Below are 20,747 nucleotides of genomic sequence, written 5' to 3'. Positions count from 1 at the left end.
GAGGCTCAAAGGGCTGAGGCCCCGGATATACACCCCGTTCCCGCCAATGGGCCTCAGGCCAGTCAACTCGACGGGAGGGGGGGAGGGGGAGAAAGGGACGCGTACAGGTGCAAAGCCCCCCCCCCGGGTGCACCCGCCCGCCCTTCTCCTCCAAGGCGATCGATGATGCAGCTTCTGCTCCCGAAGCCGGAGACAAAGGGGGGAAGGCGGACACGCCCCGGCTCCTCATACTCCCCCCCCCCCACATCGTCCGCCCCGCATAGGCGTCGAGGCGGGGACCGCGCGGGCTCCCTCTCCGCGCCTCCGCTCTCTTTCCCCCTAAGCCCGTGGATGCTTTCTCTCCAGGTGGACTCTCCATCCAATCGGTCGCCCGGATTCCCGCGTCTGGGACCCGACGGAGGGAATCCCCTCGACGCCTTTCCTACTCACCCCGCGCTGACTGTGCCCCGCGCCCGCTGGCTTGCTTCGTCCGCCGCCGACCGTCCTCGCCCAGCTGCCACCCGCGTTCACCTGCTTCCCTCCGAGCGAGGAGGGAGGGAGGGAGCGGCAGATCCTGCCCTCCCTCTCTCTTTTGGACCAATGGCAGCTCTTCCCTGGCCGCTGAGGGGGCGGGGCCCCGAGCGGCGGAGGACTACGCTTCCCGATAGGCTCGGCGCCAACCTAGAGGAACGGGCCTTGAAGGGTAGGGTGCGGCCTCCTCCATCCTCTGAACCGGTGCCTAGGTTGCCATGGTGATTGTGGAGCAAGGCATTGGGGCCTCTTTGAGGACCAAAGACGCCCCCCCCGTATAGGGCGTATTATGAGGAGGAAGAATAGATTGGAAGAATATATTGGCCAAGTGTGATTGGACACACAAGGAATTTGTCTTTGGTGCAGATGCTCTCAGTGTACATAAAAGAAAATATATGTTTGTCAACAATCATGAGGTAGAATTCTTAATGATTGTCATAGGGGTCAAATAAGCAATGAGGAAACAATATTAATATAAATCATGAGGCTACAAGCAACAAGTTGCAGTCATTTGTCTGAAATGGTACAGAGTTTTTTGGCTGAGCAGTGAGTTGGACTAGAAGACCTCCAAGGTACCTTCCAACTGTTATTAGTCTGATAAACAGTAACATACCAGTACATACCAAAAATGAAACTGCTAAGTTGGAAAAAACGTTTTTTCTTCTTCCGTTCATTTTGCATGATTGAATTTACTAAATTTGTTATTGCCATCCATCCAGAATCCTCTGGCTACTGTTGTTATTCTTTGATTATGAATAATTATTCTCAGCAAATTTGTTCTGACTATTTGTCCCTTCAGGGAAAATTTATTTTTTCAAGCACAGAATTTAATAAACAAGACCCTCCAATATCATTACCTATCACTAATGCTAAGCATTTTGGGTGGGGTGGGGTGGGGTGGGGAAATGCTAGAAATTTTAATCCATCCATTTATGTCATGTCATCCTGCATTGTTTTTAGTTTCTGGTCATAAGAATAGCCAAAGAAATGGGATGGCTGTTTAAATGAATGAAATAAGAATGCATCAGCTAGATTCTTAACTTCGCCTTTTATTAAAAAGTCAGATGTTCTGCTGAAATTGCTGCAATGAGTGTCAGTTGGTTTCCAAATTCATTTCGAAATCTTATTGATATTTAAAGTTTTTAGTGTTCTAGGTCCAAGAAAAATGATGTTTTTTTCTTATATGACAGTTTAGTTGCTAAGATTATCCTTGATCAAAAGGTTATGTAGGTGTTCCTAAATTTTGTTTAGTCATAGACTGGAACTATCTTGATATTTGCATTATGTGCTCTACATGTTTTCTCCTAATAGAAGATACTACTTAAAGGTAGATAGGTGGAAACAAATAAAAGACTTGGTAATAGTATTGATATGACAGTACTGTATTGCTGTTGTGGTACTTCATTCCACTGCTCTTCTGCCAATATTGTGGTTTAGTTTTTTTCTTTAATTTTATGCTGTCCAATTTTGCCATTTAATTTTAAAACATTTTAAAAGTTCTAACAATGATCTTGAACTTATTTTAAAGAACAGTATACTATTACTGTTTTAAACTTTTTAATCTTACAGAAAATAAGAAATGTTATGGAAAGCATCACCCGTGACATGAACAAACAGGATATGGATCTGTAATGAGAAACTTTTAAATATGCTTCAAAAACGTCAGTTAGGAGAAAGGTCCAGGAACCAGCAAGGCACAAAAATGGTATAAACTTGTGTTCAAATACAAGTTTTTTCTTTTAAATAGCAGTTGTTGCAAATTATTATCATCTTGATAGCACTTTTCAAAATTCAGTGTTTAAGCATTTAGGGGTTAAGAAATTAGATTGACGATCACAAAGGGGAAAAGGGGAAGAACAGGATGATGGCAAAACCAAGGAAGAGCCTAGTCACTGAAAATGAAATCTTACACTAGAGCAGTGATTTTCAACCTTTTTTGAGCCGCGGCACATTTTTTACATTTTAAAATCCTGGGGCACACCACCAACCAAAATGACACCCTAAAAAGTTTGCCTCTCTTTTTCCATCCCTGTCTCCTCCCCACCCTTTTGTGTGTGTGTGTGTGTGTGTATACACACTCTTGAACCATTTCCAAAAACAGGTGAGGACTGGGTTTTTTTGTCTCTTATTCTTTGGGTGCTTTTTATCATATGCTTTAAATCAAGAGTCACCTCTCTTTTGTTTCTCTTTCTTGCCTCTCATTCTCTGCCTCAATCATTTTCTCATTTCTCTTTTTTCCTCTCCTTTTTGCTCATTTATCTCTCTCTCTCTCTTTTGCTTGCTTTCTCTCTGACACTTGCTTTCTCTCTTTCTCTCTCTCTCTCTCTTGCTTTCTTTCTCTCTCTCTCACTCTCTCTCACTCTCTCTCTCTCAGCAAAAAGCTGCGAGACTGGAACCTGAGCTTCCTTTTTCGCGGCACACCTGACCATGTCTCGCGGCACACTGGTTGAAAAACACTGCACTAGAGGTTGCCAAGGTTGGAGGCCCCTGCACTAGAGCATCCTCTCCTGGGCAAAATCTCCCACTGTACCTCATTTTTTATTTTTTTATTTATTAAATTTGTATGCCGCCCCTCTCCGTAGACTCACTTTTCATAGTTTAATGCCAATAGGATATTGCAGAAAATATAACTTTAAAAAATAGAGATGGAATCCTGGTCTGGACACTTATTCTTAAATCCATTGATTATGCACACAACATACAGTACATGGTTTGTCTTCTTCTATTTTCTCAGCCAGGAATACTGTGCGTTTTTCTGCTGCAGGCAAGGAATATTAAGCAGAACTGGATTATGAAAGCTGCCTGTGTATATTTTTATTTTCTACCTTGAGTCTTTAATATGATATGGCCCAGAATTCTGCCAGTAAAAATCGAAATGATTTAATGTCTCATATTCTTGTTTGTTACTTGCTGTTATATAGAGCTGTGTCGTCTTGATAGTTTTTTCAATTCAATAACATTCAGTAGAAAGTACCATTAATCTGTTTCTCTGCCTCTGACACATGCATATGCACACATATATGCATATTTATGAACTCAATCTGTATAGTCTGGAGGACAGAAGGAAAAGGTGGACATGATCGAAACATTTGAATATGTTAAAGGGTTAAATAAGGTTCAGGAGGGAAGTGTTTTTAATAGGAAAGTGAACACAAGAACAAGGGGACACAATCTGAAGCTAGTTGGGGGGAAAATCAAAAGCAATGTGAGAAAATATTATTTTACTGAAAGAGTAGTAGATCCTTGGAACAAACTTCCAGCAGACGTGGTTGGTAAAGCCACAGTAACTGAATTTAAACATGCCTGGGATAAACATATATCCATTGTAAGATAAAATACAGGAAATAGTATAAGGGCAGACTAGATGGACCATGAAGTCTTTTTCTGCCGTCAGTCTTCTATGTTTCTATGTTTGTATATGCACCCACACACAAAGGCATTTTCTACACCTGGTAAATCTAAAGTAGCTTAAATACTTCATCTTTTTTCCTGCTCAGCAAGAGGGCAGGGAAGACAGACTAGTACCTTGGACAGCGAATTGAACGCTATAATCATTCATCTCCGCTCATAGAAACTCTGTTGCTGCTGATTACTAGAAAGCTCCTTTACTAAAACCAATTTCCTTTGGTGTTATATAAATCCAACCGCTACATTATCATGTTGCCTGAACTCTTCATATTCAGTATGTGAATTCAACAGGTGAATATTGCATCCGAAGCCAAGAGTTTTAAGCATTGTAGCACAGCAATTTTCTTCCCAAACACATGCCATTAGTGGCTATTCAACATGGTATAAACATTTCAAAATAACTAAACATTTTCTCAACTTTCAGAAATATCTTACCAAAGACTAGATAATATTCCCTGGCTCAATCTGCCTTCTCAGAATGTGAGGAAACCTACCATGGCACCTAGGATGGAGCTTATTTAAACAACCTTTTGTCTGAAATGTTATAGAGTATCCTGCTTGAGCAGGGGTTGGACTAGAAGACTTCCAAGGTCCTTTCCAACTCTGATATTATTATTGTGCCAATCAGCAGTTAGCTCAGATACCCAGAGAAAGACAGATAGAACTGAAGATATACTGCAATGGGTTTCCTTAGAACTTGGGACAAAATCCAAATTTATTTTACTACTATTTGATATATTTATTCAAGAATAAAAAACCAAAATAGAGAAGAAAGTTATTCCTTTGCATGAGAAACAAATATTCCCATTCATTAATAGTGTGTAAATATTCACATCTGGCACAATAAACACAGAACTTGTAGTGTTTTGTTATTTACTGAGCAACTAGGATGCTAAATTTTAGCATAATGTCATGTCAATAAATTTGTTACTACTGAGTTATAAGTAAGCCTATCAACCACAATTGAAAAACAGCATTAATTGAAATCACGTAATAATCTTATTTAGCATACATTATTAAAAGCCAGATTATACTTGATGGATTATGTGCTATCAAGTCAGTGTTGACTCTCAGCAACCATGTAGATCTTTTCCGGACAAACTATTCCCAGCTTGGTCCTTTCACCAGTGACTCTAACATATAATTGAGTCTATCCTCTTTTCTTTCCACCTTTCCCAGCATTAATTATTAATTAATTAATTCATCCATTCAATTTTTATGCTGCCCTTCTCCTTAGACTCAGGGAAACTTACAACATGTTAGCAATAGCACTTTTTAACAGAGCCAGCATATAGCCCCCACAATCCGGGTCCTCATTTTACCCACCTCTGAAGGATGGAGGGCTGAGTCAACCTTGAGGTGATGAGATTTGAACTGCTGGCCTACAGATCTAGAGTCAGCTTCAGTGGCCTGCAGTACAGCACTCTACCTGCTGTGCCACCCCGGCTCATTATAGATTTCCTAGACTTAAGTCTTCCCATAATATATAATGTTTGCCTTACATTTGTGCCACAAATGAGAATTCTGGGTTGATTTTTTAATGGCCAGTTTGTTTGTTTTCTTGATTATGAGTAATAATATAGTTGGATAGATTTTAAAATCTGTTTATTTTAATCCACATTGAGTCTTCTTGAGCAACATGTCCCGTTTTCCAACTGACCAAAAAATTAATGGCCAAAGTTTGAAGAAACTGCTAATGAAGTGAATCCTTTTAGCGCTTTAAAATGTCTTTGTTTTTATGTACATATTAGTGTAATCGTTCAGCCAAATCCAGGCAGCTAAACTCTTGCAATCTGAAGGGACCCTGAAGGAAATGTGCAATTGACAAATATTGTTCGAAAAAAGCCATTTTGCTATTATGAGACGGAAATGAAATGCAGGGCATTAAATCCCACTTGACAGACTGTCCTTGGGCTCGTTCATTGAAGAATTGGGTGAAGAATTACAGGGCTATTTTCATAGTTGTTTCCTGGTACTTTCAGTTCTTTCATAGTAGAGTATTGGACTATGTCCAACTGTAGTCTTAACAAAGTATCCACGATGTGTCACATGAAGCAGTTTGCACAATACTGTACAAGTAAACAATTGGTTAGCAGGTGCCAAGTGAAAAATCACGACTACATTTATTTTACTCTCAGCTTTCCTTCATAGTATGAGAAGGATATGGCCCTAAACAGATGAGAGAACTGAAATAACAGAAGCTTTCTGGAGCAAGATTCACAAAGAGGCTGGCTAAAATAGCAAATCTTATAGCAGTGATGGCGAACCTATGGCATGGGTGCCACAGGTGGCACGCACAGCCATATCTGCTGGCACACAAGCCATTGCCCTAGCTCAGCTCCAATGTACATGTGTGTGCCAGCCAGCTGTTTTGGCTCACAGGGGCTCTGGGAGGGCGTTTTTGGCTTCCAGAGAGCCTCCAGGGGGGTGGGGAAGGGTGTTTTTACCCTCCCCTTGCTCCAGGGAAGCCTTTGGAGCCAGGGGAGGGCAAAACATGAGCCTACTAGGCCCACCAGAAATTGGGAAACAGGCCATTTCTGGCCTCCAGAAGGGGATAGGGAAGCTGTTTTCGCCCTCCCCAGGCATTGAATTATGGGTGTGGGCACTCATGCTTGTGTGATAGCGTGTAAACATGCTCCTTCAGCACCCAAGGAAAAAAGGTTTGCCACCACTGTCTTATAGCATGGGACACCGACCACTGGTCTTTGCAGCAATAATGCTCTATCTTCCACAGAATCAGTCCCTGGTGCCCAAAAGGTTGGGGGATATTGTCTTATAACCTACCCACACCCCCGGCCTTTGTAATGCTCTCTGATGCTGGGCAAAGTTTGTATTTACATTCCCTGGAGAGAAAGGAATTACAAGAGTAAGTAGGTATACAAAATGAGGCGCACACACACTCAAAAGAACGCACTAACGACGGCTGTTAAAGCCTGAATAGGGCCTCTGGATTTACTACAATTCAGATTGTAATTTTGCTGTGGTAAGCAAAATTAAACAAATCATTGTGGTTGTTAAGGAGACATCACGTGACTGCAACTTGTGATCTTTCCTGCTGGCTTTGCTTCTCAGATGGGTTGGAAAGGTTGCAAATGGTGCCCACGTGGTTGGAGGATGCTGCAATTGTCGTCAGTATGAACCAGTTGCCAAGTACCTGGATTGCAAGAACGTGAATGTGGGGACGCTGACAGTCGTTAAGTGTGAGGATGAATCATAAGTCACAGGACTGCTTGTGTGAAACTGATTGTCAATTTCAGGAAGCAGCTATGAGCTGTTAAGGGAGATCTAGCCACCTAATTAGGATCACCGAGCGGAAACTGTTAACTTTCTCTTAACATTTTAGGGAAACCTATGGTGTGGAGGGGAAAAAAAGTGATCAATTGTTTAAGCAATCTCCACTCTGTGAGGACATGGAAAAAGCCGCACCCCTCCAAAAACAGGGCACAGATAGTGTACTAATAGTAAACAAGTAACAGATACTGTGATTATTGTTGGCACCAGTCACAAAGTTAACCTTGTAAATCATCATTGTAACTGCAAACAGTCGTGTTTGAAGCACTCATTTTATATACTAAAAATTATTTTATATTACGCAAATCGCAATATAAATTTAATTGGCAGTCTATATGTTGGTAAAATAAAGTGAAATATTTAGTGCTTTGAGCTTGGTTGTCTGCTTGCAGATATTTCATTACCCAGCTAGGCCAGTGTTTCCCAACCTTGGCAACTTGAAGATATTTGGACTTCAACTCCCAGAATTCCCTAGCCAGCATTCGCTGGTTGGGGAATTCTGGGAGTTGAAGTCCAAATATCTTCAAGTTGCCAAGGTTGGGAAACACTGAGCTAGGTAATATCAGTGCTCCATTTATGTTACCTTCTTGGCTAATAAAACATCTGCAAGCAAACAGCCAAGCTCAAAGAGCATCAGGTACACCACAATTCAACCTTAAGGTACATACATTCTCTTCTGTCGGATAAAAGAAAGTACATTAAATATACTGGAAGAAATGGAAGCCGAACTATAATATATGCTGGGTTTTTTTAGCTCAGAAAATGTTCCTAGTGTATCATTTTCAGGGAGAAAAGACTATATAGTGGTACCTCTCCTTGCGATCTTAATTCGTTCCATGACCAGGTTATTAAGTAGAAAAGTTTGTAAGAAGCAATTTTTCCCATAGGGATCAATGTAAAAGCAAATAATGTGTGTGATTGGGGAAACCACAGGGAGGGTGGAGGCCCCGTTTCCTCCCAGGAGATTCCTAGAGAGGAGAGATTCCTAGAGAGGCCCCACGGAGGCTTCTCCCCACCTTTTCCGGCCCTGTTTCCTCCCAGGAGATTCCTAGAGAGGCCCCCACGGAGGCTTCTCTCTGCCTTTTCCGGTTAAAGTTTGGAGGCTCAGGTTTGTAAGTGGAAAATGGTTCTTGAGAAGAGGCAAAAATATCTTGAACACCCGGTTTTTATCTAGAAAAGTTCGTAAGTAGAGGCATTTGTAGGTAGAGGCACCATTGTATACAATACCACCCTCATCTTTCTAACACATGTGATCTATTCATAACTACAATTCAAACTAGGGTTCATTGAACAACAATGAAGAACTATTTGTATTTAACAGGTATCTAGTTATGTTCACAGAACTTGCCAGAACCATACTGGCAAAGATCGAGTAGCTGCATTTGCACGTTTAGTTATTGTTTCTGTTGGGTTAGTTTCTTTGGAGCTTAGTGTATTGTGCAAACCGTCAGTTTGATTAGTTCATGGTTCATTGTGTTGGGCAATCCCCAAACCAGGCCTTCTGGAATCAACTCCCCCCCCCGGAGATTAGAACTGCCCCCACCCTCCTTGTCTTTTGTAAATTACTCAAGACCCACCTATGTCGCCAGGCATGGAGGAACTGAGACACCTTCCCCAGGCTTTTATATTTTATGTTTGATATGTATGTGCTATTTGGTTTTAAATGGTTGGGTTTTATGTGTTTTTTCTCTTTTAATATTACGTTTGTTCCACTCTAACATTGTTTTATTGTTGTGAGTCGCCCCAAGTCTTCGGAGAAGGGTGGCATACAAATCTAATAAATTATTATTATTATTATTATTATTATTATTAATTTAATAAGTTAACTGAATTGTGCAACACAATTTTTTAGAATGCCATTCTAAAGAGGTTTTGAAAACAAAAAGATGTTGAAAGTATCCTTCTCAGAAATTAAATCCATAACTCTTCTGCTTTCGTATGAATTCTAGTTTCTCCCCTACAGTAGCTATTAAAAATTAAAGGCAGACACAATATTATGTTAGTTTCAGCTTAGCAATGTTACTTCCAGATTTGCGATGTTATTAGAAAAATGTGCACATTTGTAATTAAAATGTTATTTCCAAATACATTTGTATCTGAATTATAGTTCATCGCTGTTATTATTATTATTTATTAGATTTGTATGCCGCCCCTCTTGTTGATTGTGTGCCATTAAGTCAGTATCAACTCATAGCAACCATAGATTTCCTCCACAATGTACCCATGTTCCATTATCCATTTTTTGTCAGTAGTTTTAACAGCATCTACTGACAGGTTCCTGTCAATGTCATGTATGTTTCCTAAAAGTGTATTCTGTAGAAAAGTGCTTCTATGAATGCAGTCAATAATTTCCAAAATAGGAAGCAAATACTCTTATCATTTTCTGTATTATACTGTATTTTTCAGAGTATAAGATGCATTGGAGAATAAGATGCATCTTAGTTTTGGGGGAGGAAAATGGGTGGAAAAAATCTACCTACCAGTTGTTCATCTGGCTAGTGTCCTTAGTTTGGTCAACTTCAGCACATTATTTTATCCCCTGGTTAGGGCTGGAAAAAAAACTTCTTCGGAGGGAGTAGCAAGAAAAACAAGCCTGCAAAGTTTAGGGCTGGGGAAAAAACTTCTTCGGAGGGAGTAGCAAGGAAAACAAGCCTGCAAAGATTAGGGTTGGGAAAAAACTTCTTTGGAGGGAGTAGCAATGAAAACAAGCCTGCAAAGATTAGGGTTGGGAAAAAACTTCTTCGGAGGGAGTAGCAAGGAAAACAAGCCTGCAAAGATTAGGGTTGGGAAAAAACTTCTTTGGAGGGAGTAGCAAGGAAAACAAGCCTGCAAAGTTTAGGGCTGGGAAAAAAACTTCTTTGGAGGGAGTAGCAAGGAAAACAAGCCTGCAAAGATTAGGGTTGGGAAAAAACTTCTTTGGAGGGAGTAGCAAGGAAAACAAGCCTGCAAAGATTAGGGTTGGGAAAAAACTTCTTTGGAGGGAGTAGCAAGGAAAACAAGCCTGCAAAGATTAGGGTTGGGAAAAAACTTCTTTGGAGGGAGTAGCAAGGAAAACAAGCCTGCAAAGTTTAGGGCTGGGAAAAAAACTTCTTTGGAGGGAGTAGCAAGGAAAACAAGCCTGCAAAGATTAGGGTTGGGAAAAAACTTCTTTGGAGGGAGTAGCAAGGAAAACAAGCCTGCAAAGATTAGGGTTGGGAAAAAACTTCTTTGGAGGGAGTAGCAAGGAAAACAAGCCTGCAAAGATTAGGGTTGGGAAAAAACTTCTTTGGAGGGAGTAGCAAGGAAAACAAGCCTGCAAAGATTAGGGTTGGGAAAAAACTTCTTTGGAGGGAGTAGCAAGGAAAACAAGCCTGCAAAGATTAGGGTTGGGAAAAAACTTCTTTGGAGGGAGTAGCAAGGAAAACAAGCCTGCAAAGATTAGGGTTGGGAAAAAACTTCTTTGGAGGGAGTAGCAAGGAAAACAAGCCTGCAAAGATTAGGGTTGGGAAAAAACTTCTTTGGAGGGAGTAGCAAGGAAAACAAGCCCGGAAGATTGTTACCAGCTCGTTAGGGCTGGGGGGAAAAGCTTCAAAAAAGCTACATTTGGAGTATACCATGCACCCAAATTTTCAGCCTCTTTAGGGGTGGGAAAGTGTCTTATTTTCTGAAAAATACGGTATGTGACTCTTTAAAAAAAAACAACAACCCTACATGAATCTGCAGGGGTGTTATTTCCCCATAGTGGTGATGTTATTTTCCCGTTGATATGGCATGCTGCCCATTTTATGCCACTTGGATTCCTTGGGTATTACTTTTAATCCCGCCAGCACTGCCTCAGAGCACTATAAACACTCACGGACACAGGGATACAAAAAGCACAGGACAGCCGACAGCCTCCTTTTTCTTTTCTTTTTGCACAAAACAGAACATTTATTCAAGTGTTCTCCAGCACAAGTACATCAGCAAGGAGCCTTCCTTTATTTGAGTGTTCTGAGCACAAAAGAAAAATGCAAAGGATGGGATGGAGGCGGAACGGACAGACTTTCTAACATCTGCTGCACCATTGACCTTTTTTTTTTTAAATTAGTTTTATAAAACAGCTATGTCACGAGCAATACTTACACAGAGATACAACAGCCTGCCCTTTAGGATGAGGAGACGGGCCTTCCCAACCCTGGCAAAGCAGAACCATACTCTGAAATGTACATTATTTATTTGTCAATAAATATAGAAGCAATTCTAAAAAAAAAAAAAAGCGCGTCTGAAAAGATTGGGGCATCCCCAAATCATCAAAAGATAAAAAGAAAAAAGACGGAAGGGAGGATGGAACTGAAAGAAGGAAAGGAAGGACATCTGGGATTTGAGCTGCATGGAATGTCAGATGGGAGGCGGCTGGAGAAGCAGGGAGCAGGGCTGAGCTCTTCCCAGGATCTCAACACAGTTTATTCTTCAGCATGAATACATGATTTCCCACAAACAGTAAAAGCGTCTCAGCTACTTCAATGTCTAAGCTAAAACACATGAAATCTTTTCCTTTAGGTTTCAAGTACAAAGTTAAAATGCCTTTTTTTTTTATAATAATATATAAGAGTAAAATAATAGAGCTCTTTTAAACTTCACTACAAGAAAAAACAAAACAGTCATTGTCCAGACAGCAGACTTTTTAAGTTAATAGAGATCTGTAATAAAACTTGTTTTTTAGCACCTTGGTTGTCACCTTGTCCCTCTGCAAATGCCAAAGGAATTCAGGCAATGGGGGCGGGGGGCGGGGGTCCTGGTTGCTTTGCTTTTTCAGTCTAGGGCTGTGCAACCTTGACAAAAGGCTCTTTATGGAAAGACCTGAGTCACACGGTCAGTGTGTAAACTCAGTCTCCCCCTCTTGCTCCCCACCACCATTGGGAAAACAGCTGGATTCTGTGGGTGGGCAGTGAAACAGGGCCCAAGGCAAATACATCAGGGACGTTTGAAAGACAACACAAAACAAAGGCTTCCCAAGAGGCCACTTCCAGTCTGGGGACAGAACTGGATGGGTGCAGTGCCCTGCTTGGAGAGAGGTTGGGCCGTTTGGGACTAAAGTCTCCTGGCAGTGCCAGGAATACACTGAGGATCCAGCTAAGCTAAGCAGAGAGCTGCTGGAACCGACTTTAGGAATTATGTGGCCAGCCCCATGTCTTAAACTGAATACAGTAGTACCTCTAGATACGAGTTTAATTCGTTCCAGAAGGGAGCTTGTATGTCGAACAACTCGTATCTGGAACAAATGGCTTTAGACTTTGTTTTTCCCCTCTGAGATAACCAGAAGCAAGGATTCTTGCGCCACCTAGTGGACACTCGGCTCGTATCCCGAATTTGAGCTGGGGTCTCGAAAAGAAATTTCTCTCCCCTCGTAGCTCGTATCTTGGAATACTCGCATGTGGAGCAGCTCGTATCTAGAGGTACTACTGTATGCTGGAAGGAAGACTTTGGGGGAGAAAAGGATGTAACTACTAAAGATATACCTCCCCCCCCCAAATAGATTCTTCTCTGAAGCATACAATTGGAGAAAAAACCAAAACAACAACACCCCATGCCCTCTTCCCACCATTTGGGGAGATACCTAGAGCCTCCTCTCCTTCAACCAGCCCTTTGGCTCAGATTACCCTGGCTGGAAACCAGCCCAGGACAAACTCACAGGAAGCTGCCTTATCTTCTGAATGATACTATAGATCCCTTAACCTAGTACTGTCAACCCTGAGTGAGAGGATCTCTACAAGGTTTCAGGCAGGAGTTTTTGTTTTTTTGTTTCCCCCCCAGCACCACTTCGAAAATGCCCGGGTTTGAATTTTAAGATCTTCTACATGGAAAAAGACGCGCTCCGTTGCAGAGCTACAGTCTCTTCCAATAAATACTTCCCATTTAGCACCAGTGAAACTAGACTACAAGAAACCCAGAGGGAATCTCTCCCCACTCTAGCGTTGTGGCAAATGGGTTGGGAAGAAAGGCTTGGAAATCCTGCTTTGGAGAATTTTGCGCGGACAGGCAGTCACTGAGCCAACGACCCAAAGGGGTCAGAGGAAGAATGGCGTGTGAAGGAGACTGCCTATCAACAGGCGGTGGTGGCGGTGGGGCATATCTTGCCAAACAGCCCCCCCCCCTCCGAAGAGACCACCTTTCTCCCTTCCCCATTCGGCCCTGAGCGAGACCCCAGCACCCTTCACAGTTTGAAGGGAAGTGAGCAGAGGCACCTACCTGCCACCCTAACTCCCCCAAATTTTAGCACCAAGACCAACAGCTTTCAACAGAGACCTTCCTTGTCTGCTGCCAACTGTTTCACCGCTCAAGAGATTGCACTGGGGAGTGTTAATGAGAAGGCGGAGGGAGACCCGCCGTCTCCCACCAACGTTCCCGCCTGCTCCTGAGTTTTGCCTCGGCATCTACCCCATTGCCTCCGTGAGCACCATGGACCCAGGGAAGACAGGAGCGGAGGGGGGACGCTGTCCCCTGTGGAGGCACAGATGGAAAAGCTGCTGAGGCAAAAAAAAAAAAAAAAAAGCTGGTTGGTGGGGGAGCAGGGAAGAGAGATATTCCCCATTAGCACCAAGAACTTTGGACCCTGTTGGGATCAGTCTCTGCAAGCAGAAGGGAGAAGCAGCCTCAAGTCCATGCACGGAGGGTTGACCAGAGCCCAGTGGCCATCCCTCACCCGCTGCGCATCGCAGACTCATGGTGAAGGTCATTTATCCCCTTGCCCCAAAGAGTAAAGTGCACACAATTACCAAGATTTACTCCAGGAAATGTTTGACTCCTAAAGCCAGACTTTGCACACGAGAGTTCACCAAGTCCTGGAGAGACTCTCTTCACGTGACAACTGCCCACCTTTACTTTGGCCCCTCTGTACCCTCAACGTGTGGGGGGGTTGGGGGGAAGAGGAGAAAGGTAGCACAGCCAGAGTCTGATCAAGCAAAACAGGAAGTCTATAATAATTCATGTCAGCCACAAGTAGAAAGGAAGAGGGGGGTGGGGGAGAAGGAAGGAAGGCAGCAGGGGCTGAACCCTCCGAACACACAAAATCACAAAGGAACGGGGCAGAAGGGTGACTGCAGCGCAGGACGGCAGGGGCTCCTCTCTCTCTCTCTCTACCTCTCTCTCTCTCTACCTCCCTATCCCCACCAAAATTCTGCAGCTGAAGTTTGTCTTTTAAGGGGGCAAACGTGGAGAAAAGGGGCAGAACCGAGAGATCTGATCAGGAGCCTTACAGCCAGTGAGTTCAGAGATGACCAAAACAAGCACTGCTGGTCCTTGGGTGCCCTCTGCCTCCTGGTCTGGAAGCCAGGGGGGTAACGGGTGGAGCCCCAAGAGGACCCCTAGAAAACGCCAATTTCAATAAAGCACCACTAACATCAGGGCCCCTGCTTGGAGCTCTGCAGGGGGGGGGGGCGGGGGTAGGTTAGCCCCATCTAGCAAGGCCCAAGCCCTTGGCCTGAGGGAGGTTTGCCTTTTCAGGAAGAAAAGTATTATTGCATGCCACCCGGGGGGGGGCGGGGGCGGGGCGGAGGATGGTTCCCCTCAGCCTTCTCTCCCTTATAAGCTGCAATCAGTTGGAAAAGCTCACCCCCCCGTCCCCCCCCCCCATTCCTGCGGGCTAGCGTGAGAAGCACCACGGAAGCTGCCTTCAGCCCCACCCTCTGTGGTTGTAGAAGCACCATTTTGAAAGTCAGTTGTACAGTAGTAACAGTACCTTTTATATATATAGATATTTCTCTCACATAACTCTCACATATATATATAAACTGTAAACAAGAGGTAAGAGCGGCTGTAGGAGCAGGGTGTATCAAGGTCTCCTGTGTGATAGGCACCCAAATACTCTAGTGTGTGGCTCGGGAGGCGGGGTGGGGTGGGGGGACCAGGTAGGACTGGGAGCTTCCCAGCTTGCGCTCGGCCCAGGAATGGCGCTGATAGACGCAAGGAGGGTCCCGTCGCACCTCGTTTTGTGCTCCTAAACTGAGCTTGGGCAATGAAGCCCCAAGGCCCATTCAGCTTTGGGCTTGGCTGGAGATTTCTCTTTTTGTGCGGTGCGTCAAGTGGACAGCCCGCGTTGCTGGGGGCTCAGCCGAGGAGCGGCGGAAACCAAACTAACAGGCAAACCCATCCAGAAAGAGCAGGAAAATTAAAGGATTACCAACAGAAAGTGGGGACCGGTTGGTTTGATTGGGGCATTTCAAACTGGGGAGAGGATGGGCGAAGATTTGGGTGATGGGAGCTGCATAAGTATGCGGTCTGTCCTCTCCCACCCTCTCACCCACCAGCCGTTTCCTCCATTCTGGTGCCACTTCTCTTCTGTTCCTGGGGGTGGTTGTGTTTGAGACTCCTCCTCCGCTTTGCCAGTTTTGTGGTTGCGTCCCTTTAAACACAGGCAAAGTACTCCTTTAAGGGGGCGAAGAGATGGCGGATCACTGGCACGCTCCAGGAACGGCCCAGCAGTCTCTGCCTTGCCAGGCGGCTCATGTTGGACACATCCGTGTAGTGGACCGGAAAGCCAAAGACTCTGTAAGCACAGGATGCCAAATTAATACTGAGAACCCTGACATAAAAGAGCTAAGCAAAGGCTGCTGCCCTTGAACAAGATTTTGTTTGCAATTGTGATATGTGCTGTTAGGACTAGGGTAAAATAAATGGTTGCTGTCAGTGATGGGCTGCCAAAATTTTTGCTGCCACCATAGTTCCCTCTAAGCTGAGCAGTGAGCAATCACTCACTTAAAAATCATCATCAACTCAGAGTTTTCCAAACCCGCCCAGAAGCCGAGAGGGAAAGAGTGAGAGGGAAGGAGAGAAAGAGAGGAAGAGAGAAACAGATAGAAAAAAGAGAGGAAGGAAAAGAGAAAGAAAAAGAATGGGAGTAAGGAAGAGAGAAAGAAAATCAAAATCTAGTTTGAAATTAGCTCAACTATTTAAGTGGCATTTTGATATTGATAGAGTTGCCCTATTATGAGCTCACTGTTATAGACACACAGTACAGTATTTTATTTTGAAATTCTCTGAGGCAAAACAGGGTGGGTTTTTTATTTGTTTGTTTGTTTATTTATTTATTATTTCTGTGCCGCCCAGTCCCGAAGGGACTGCCGCTCAGACACTATACTTTTCCGCCCACCCCCCCAAAAAATTAGAGGGAACACTGGCTGCCACAGCGGGCATGGCTTATTTTGTGGGTGTGTCTTGGTGGTCATGTGACTGGGCGGGAGTAGCTTGCTGGTCATGTGATTGGGGGGTGGCTTAAAGGTCATGTGACTGGGTAGGAATGGCCTACCGACCAAGATAGGTTTTCAAATAGGTGCTTGGACTCTTTTTCAGTGGATTAAGTCACATTATTTGAATAGCCACAAAAAGGACAAATGATAGACAGCATTATTTTTTGAGGAGTACAGTAACATTTTAAGGTTTTGTACAGAACCCACAAGGTTCAGTATGATATCAGATTAGGCAAGTAGCTCAATTTTCTTTAATTGCTATCAAACTTCATTTCTAGATAATGATTAAAATGATTAAAGCAGTTATGGGCAAAAATATACTATTTAATTATTTCCTATTTTAAAAGCAATTAAGGGCCATACTAAGGTACTTAGTAAAGTACAATAAAAAAAACTATTAAGTATTCAATAAATAGTGCATAAACTTACTACACCCACTATGTCCTCTCCTGTGGGGACAGCAGCCCTTTACTGGTTGCTGTAATTGCTCCCGACCATCAGGCAGTATTATGTGATTAATTTTGCCCTTATTGAGATTAACTAGCCCCAGCTAGTGTCCATATACTGCAGGGTTCTCCAACCTTGGTAACTTTAAGACTCGTGGACTTCAATTCCAAGAATTCCTCAGCCAGCAAAGCTGGTTGAGGAATTCTGAGAGTTTGAAGTCCACGAGTTTTAAAGTTGCCAAAATTGGAGACCCCTGCTTTACTGCGTTTTGAATTCCTAGTCCCTTGAACTTAGATTAGTACAAAGATGGGGCTGAGGAATCCCAGTAAAGACAAAATCAGTCCCACAGTGCCTTCTACTGGGCAATAGCAAAAACAGCACTGTTAAAATATAGAAACCCTCCCTTAAGGGAGAACTCCTGAAGCTTCTAATACGAAGCCCAAATAGCTCCCTTTCGTGTAAGGCCCAGTAGCTATAAAGTCTGAGAATAAAATTGTATGGTGCCAATGGGAAAAAAATAGATTGCACGGCCAGAGAGGCCTTTCTAAGGGCAAGCGGGTGTTTATAACCAAACATATAACCAGGCCACAACTAAGACATATGGGGAACAGGTTCTACAGAAAGGTTATGTGCTGCAAGTTCATCAGCTCATTCTTGAAAGAAGGCAAGCCCAGCCGCCACCCACCCATATAATAATAATAATAATAATAATAATAATAATAATAATAATTTATTAGATTTGTATGCTGCCCCTCTCCGAAGACTCGGGGCGGCTCACAACAAACGATAAAACAATATATATAGGCACAAATCTAATATTAAGAAAAAGCTAGAAACCCTATCATAATTAAAAAACCCAACACCTTTCCCACCTCTCCATCTCGGTGCACCACAGGATGTCCTCCTTCTCATTCATATAGACAGGGAAATGCTGGTCCTTGCCTTGCTTAATGGAGTTGGAACGCGTGGTGATGGTTCGTACTTTGCTGAACTACATTGGGAAGACAAGATAGACATTATCGGCAGGTATTCACCCCATGCTTAATAAAGCTACCTCTGAGCTGATTCTTTACATTAGCCTTTGGCTTGCGGGCAGTCTCTGCGCTATTTCCTCTGCCTTCCATCAATGTGGTTATTCTCTCTTCCTAGCCTTAATTTCTGCGAAGAATGAAAAGGTCCGTAAAACCAGGTCTCTCTAAACTATAACCAATCAAAGGTGGATTCTGTTTTCTCCCTTTGTCTCTTGAGCTATGAGAAGATGCTCTGTTTGATGTTCTCTTTCCAAACTCTTTGTTAGTACAGTAGTACCTCTAGATACGAGTTTAATTCATTCCAGAACGGAGCTCGTATGTCGATCAACTCGTATCTTGAACAAATGGCTTTAGACTTTGTTTTTTCCCCCGCGGAGATAACCAGAAGCAAGGATTCTTGCGCCACGTAGTGGAAGTTTGGCTCGTATCCCGAATTTGAGCTTGGGTGTGGAACAGAAATTTCGCTCCCGTCGTGGCTCGTAACTTGGAATACTCGCATGTGGAGCAGCTCGTATCTAGAGGTACTACTGTACTATGTACATAACAGTTGGGTTTGGCAATATATAAGCAAGATAACAATGAATGCTTGTATGTATCGAAGCACTATAGCTTTAAGAGTTAGTGTTGGGAATTGCCATAAGAGGGAGCCAGAAGTGTGAATCTCTTTGTTTTTCTGCTCGTTTTGTGCTGATTCATTGTGACTGCTGTAGTAAGAACTGTGTGTTTAATGATAGTTTATATATTGTAAGCTATACAAATAAGGCTTGTAGTACTGTTGATGTATTGAGAGTTATTGACTGATTTGATGGTGTATGACTGGACTGTTTTAACTTGACTACAATATTTGCTAAAGTAAATACTATTTTATACGCTTTAATGTATCTGGTTTCTTTGACTGAACCATTACTCATATCTCCTGACTATCTGCTGGATATCTGCTAGGATTCTACGATTCCTTTGCGCATGTATATCCTTGATAACTCAGAGGTCACTCTGCATACTCCTTTAACACTCTTCCATGAAGAATTGTACATCGAAACTCATTTTGGTTTCTCATGCTCACCTTAGCTATCCGGCCATGTTCCAGACACTCTTGCAATTCCAACTTATCATTCATAGTTGAAGCCAGAGGCCTGTAGGAAAACCAGGTTCACACAATTAACTCCTAGGAATCTCAGTACTCTATCTGAAAGTTCTCTTTTAAAGTATTTGTATAATAAGAACAAAAAGGGGTCATTTTGGCTTATTACTATTTTATAAATCAGGATTACTTTATTGAATTGCTTTTCTGAATAAAAATGGACAAATCACTTTGTTGAGGTCAAGAAAGTTCTTAAAATTGTCTGACCCCATTACTTCCCCCCCCCCCAGTCTAGAGCAATGTCACACACAAACACAAAAACAGACTCCATTGCTTCACACAAGAAACATCACAGCGACACAGTGGCAAACTAGATACTTGTTTCACAAATAAGCGATTACAAATTGCTCCACTACCCCCAACTCACCCAGGATATGCCAAAATTACTTCTTAGCAATTTCCCTTAATTTAAAAACCATGGATATAAATGGACAATATTTATGAAGATATTTTTAGCCTGCCTTTAGCTCCACTTGTGGGTCTTCTAATGACTCATCATCTGATCAAATAAAGACACTGAGACATATTTTCTCAATGGTGCCCCACAGCTACCCTGCTAAGGGTCATGTTCCTTTCTCTTTTACTTTGTAGAAACTCTTGCTACTGTTATTACTATAGATTTTCTTTTTTTCAAAAATAGGACAAGTCTAACTTCTTACTTTCTTTCCTTCTTTTTCCACAATCCTTGAATTTCCTTCCTTGCCTTACCATTGTCATTCCATTACTTTTCCTCGGGGCTGAAGAGATTAAGTACAGTGTTCCCTCGATTTTCGCTGGTTCAAACTTCGCGAATAGCCTATACCACGGTTTTTCAAAAAATATTAATTAAAAAATAGTTTGCGGGTTTTTTTCCTATACCATGGTTTTTCCCGCCGGATGGCTTCATATGTCATTGCCAAACTAATACTTTTTGCAAAAAATTAACAAAAAAAATAATTATTGTTAATAAATAATTATGTTTATAAATATCAGGATCACTAAGTGTCTTATTCAATGGTGAGTACCAGTAATAACGGTGAGTAAATGGTTGTTAAGGGAATGGGGAATGGTAATTTAGGGGTTTAAAGTGTTAAGGGAAGGCTTGTGATACTGTTCATAGCCAAAAATGGTGTATTTACTTCCGCATCTCTACTTCGCGGAAATTCAACTTTCGCGGGCGGTCTCGGAACACATCTCCCGCGAAAATCGAGGGAACACTGTATTTCAAATGGAGCTCATCATTGACTTTTACCTAACAAGGATACCATATTTTTTAGACTATAAGATGCACCAAGTTATAAGATGCATCAAGATTTCAAAGAGGAAACCAAGAAAAAAGAAAAGTTTTTGGCATCCGCAAGCCCGTCTTTTCTTCTCCCCAGCCCCCAGGAGACTCTGAAGGCCTCCCAAATGCTCTGTGCACCCTCGTTTCTGGCTTCCCAAGCCCCCCATGTATGTCATTTTTGCCCTCCGCAGCCCCCAGGACAAGGGGGCAGGAGGGCAAAAATGTGCAGGATGAGGTTTCAGGAGGCCAAAAATGGATGTATTTGGTGTATAAGATGCACCAACATTTCCACCCTCTTTTTCTTGGGTGTGTGTGTGTGTTTGTGTGCCTTATACTCCAAAAAGTACGGTGCTTGTTTGCAAGTCTTCCTGTTTACATCCAATCACATTCAAGCTGTTTTGTTTAGGGCCTATATCTCAATAAACCCAGTGAATCATTGTATTTAGCCATGT

The 20,747-nt window shown here is 42.7% G+C and overlaps 2 protein-coding genes across 8 annotated transcripts in view; both read right to left on the bottom strand.

Moving 5' to 3' along the window:
• DPYSL5 (dihydropyrimidinase like 5) overlaps positions 1–526 on the bottom strand; it is an 88,900-nt gene extending 88,374 nt beyond the window's left edge. Inside the window, exon 1 of one of the 2 annotated variants that reach the window (XM_070741999.1) lies at positions 430–526. The gene's annotated coding sequence lies outside the window, so the exon portion shown is untranslated. The remainder of the gene's footprint in view (positions 1–429) is intronic. The other variant, XM_070742008.1, reaches the window with a different exon arrangement.
• A 10,560-nt stretch (positions 527–11,086) lies between these two features.
• The window catches only part of DNMT3A (DNA methyltransferase 3 alpha), a 194,185-nt gene continuing 184,524 nt past the window's right edge, over positions 11,087–20,747 (bottom strand). For 5 of the 6 annotated variants that reach the window (XM_070734944.1, XM_070734947.1, XM_070734948.1 and 2 more), the window contains 3 exons: positions 18,954–19,023; positions 17,732–17,850; positions 11,087–15,712 (listed from right to left, as the gene is read on the bottom strand). In XM_070734944.1, coding sequence (XP_070591045.1) covers positions 15,571–15,712; positions 17,732–17,850; positions 18,954–19,023 — 331 coding nt within the window. In that variant the 3' untranslated portion in view covers positions 11,087–15,570. Of the gene's footprint in view, positions 15,713–17,731; positions 17,851–18,953; positions 19,024–20,747 lie in introns of those variants that run through there. The other variant, XR_011557567.1, reaches the window with a different exon arrangement.

Source organism: Erythrolamprus reginae, chromosome 1 (genome assembly GCF_031021105.1).
Source record: "Erythrolamprus reginae isolate rEryReg1 chromosome 1, rEryReg1.hap1, whole genome shotgun sequence".
NCBI lineage: Eukaryota > Metazoa > Chordata > Lepidosauria > Squamata > Dipsadidae > Erythrolamprus > Erythrolamprus reginae.
The sequence above is the reverse complement of the archived record's forward strand: the minus strand, read 5'-3'. Positions and strand labels throughout refer to the sequence as shown.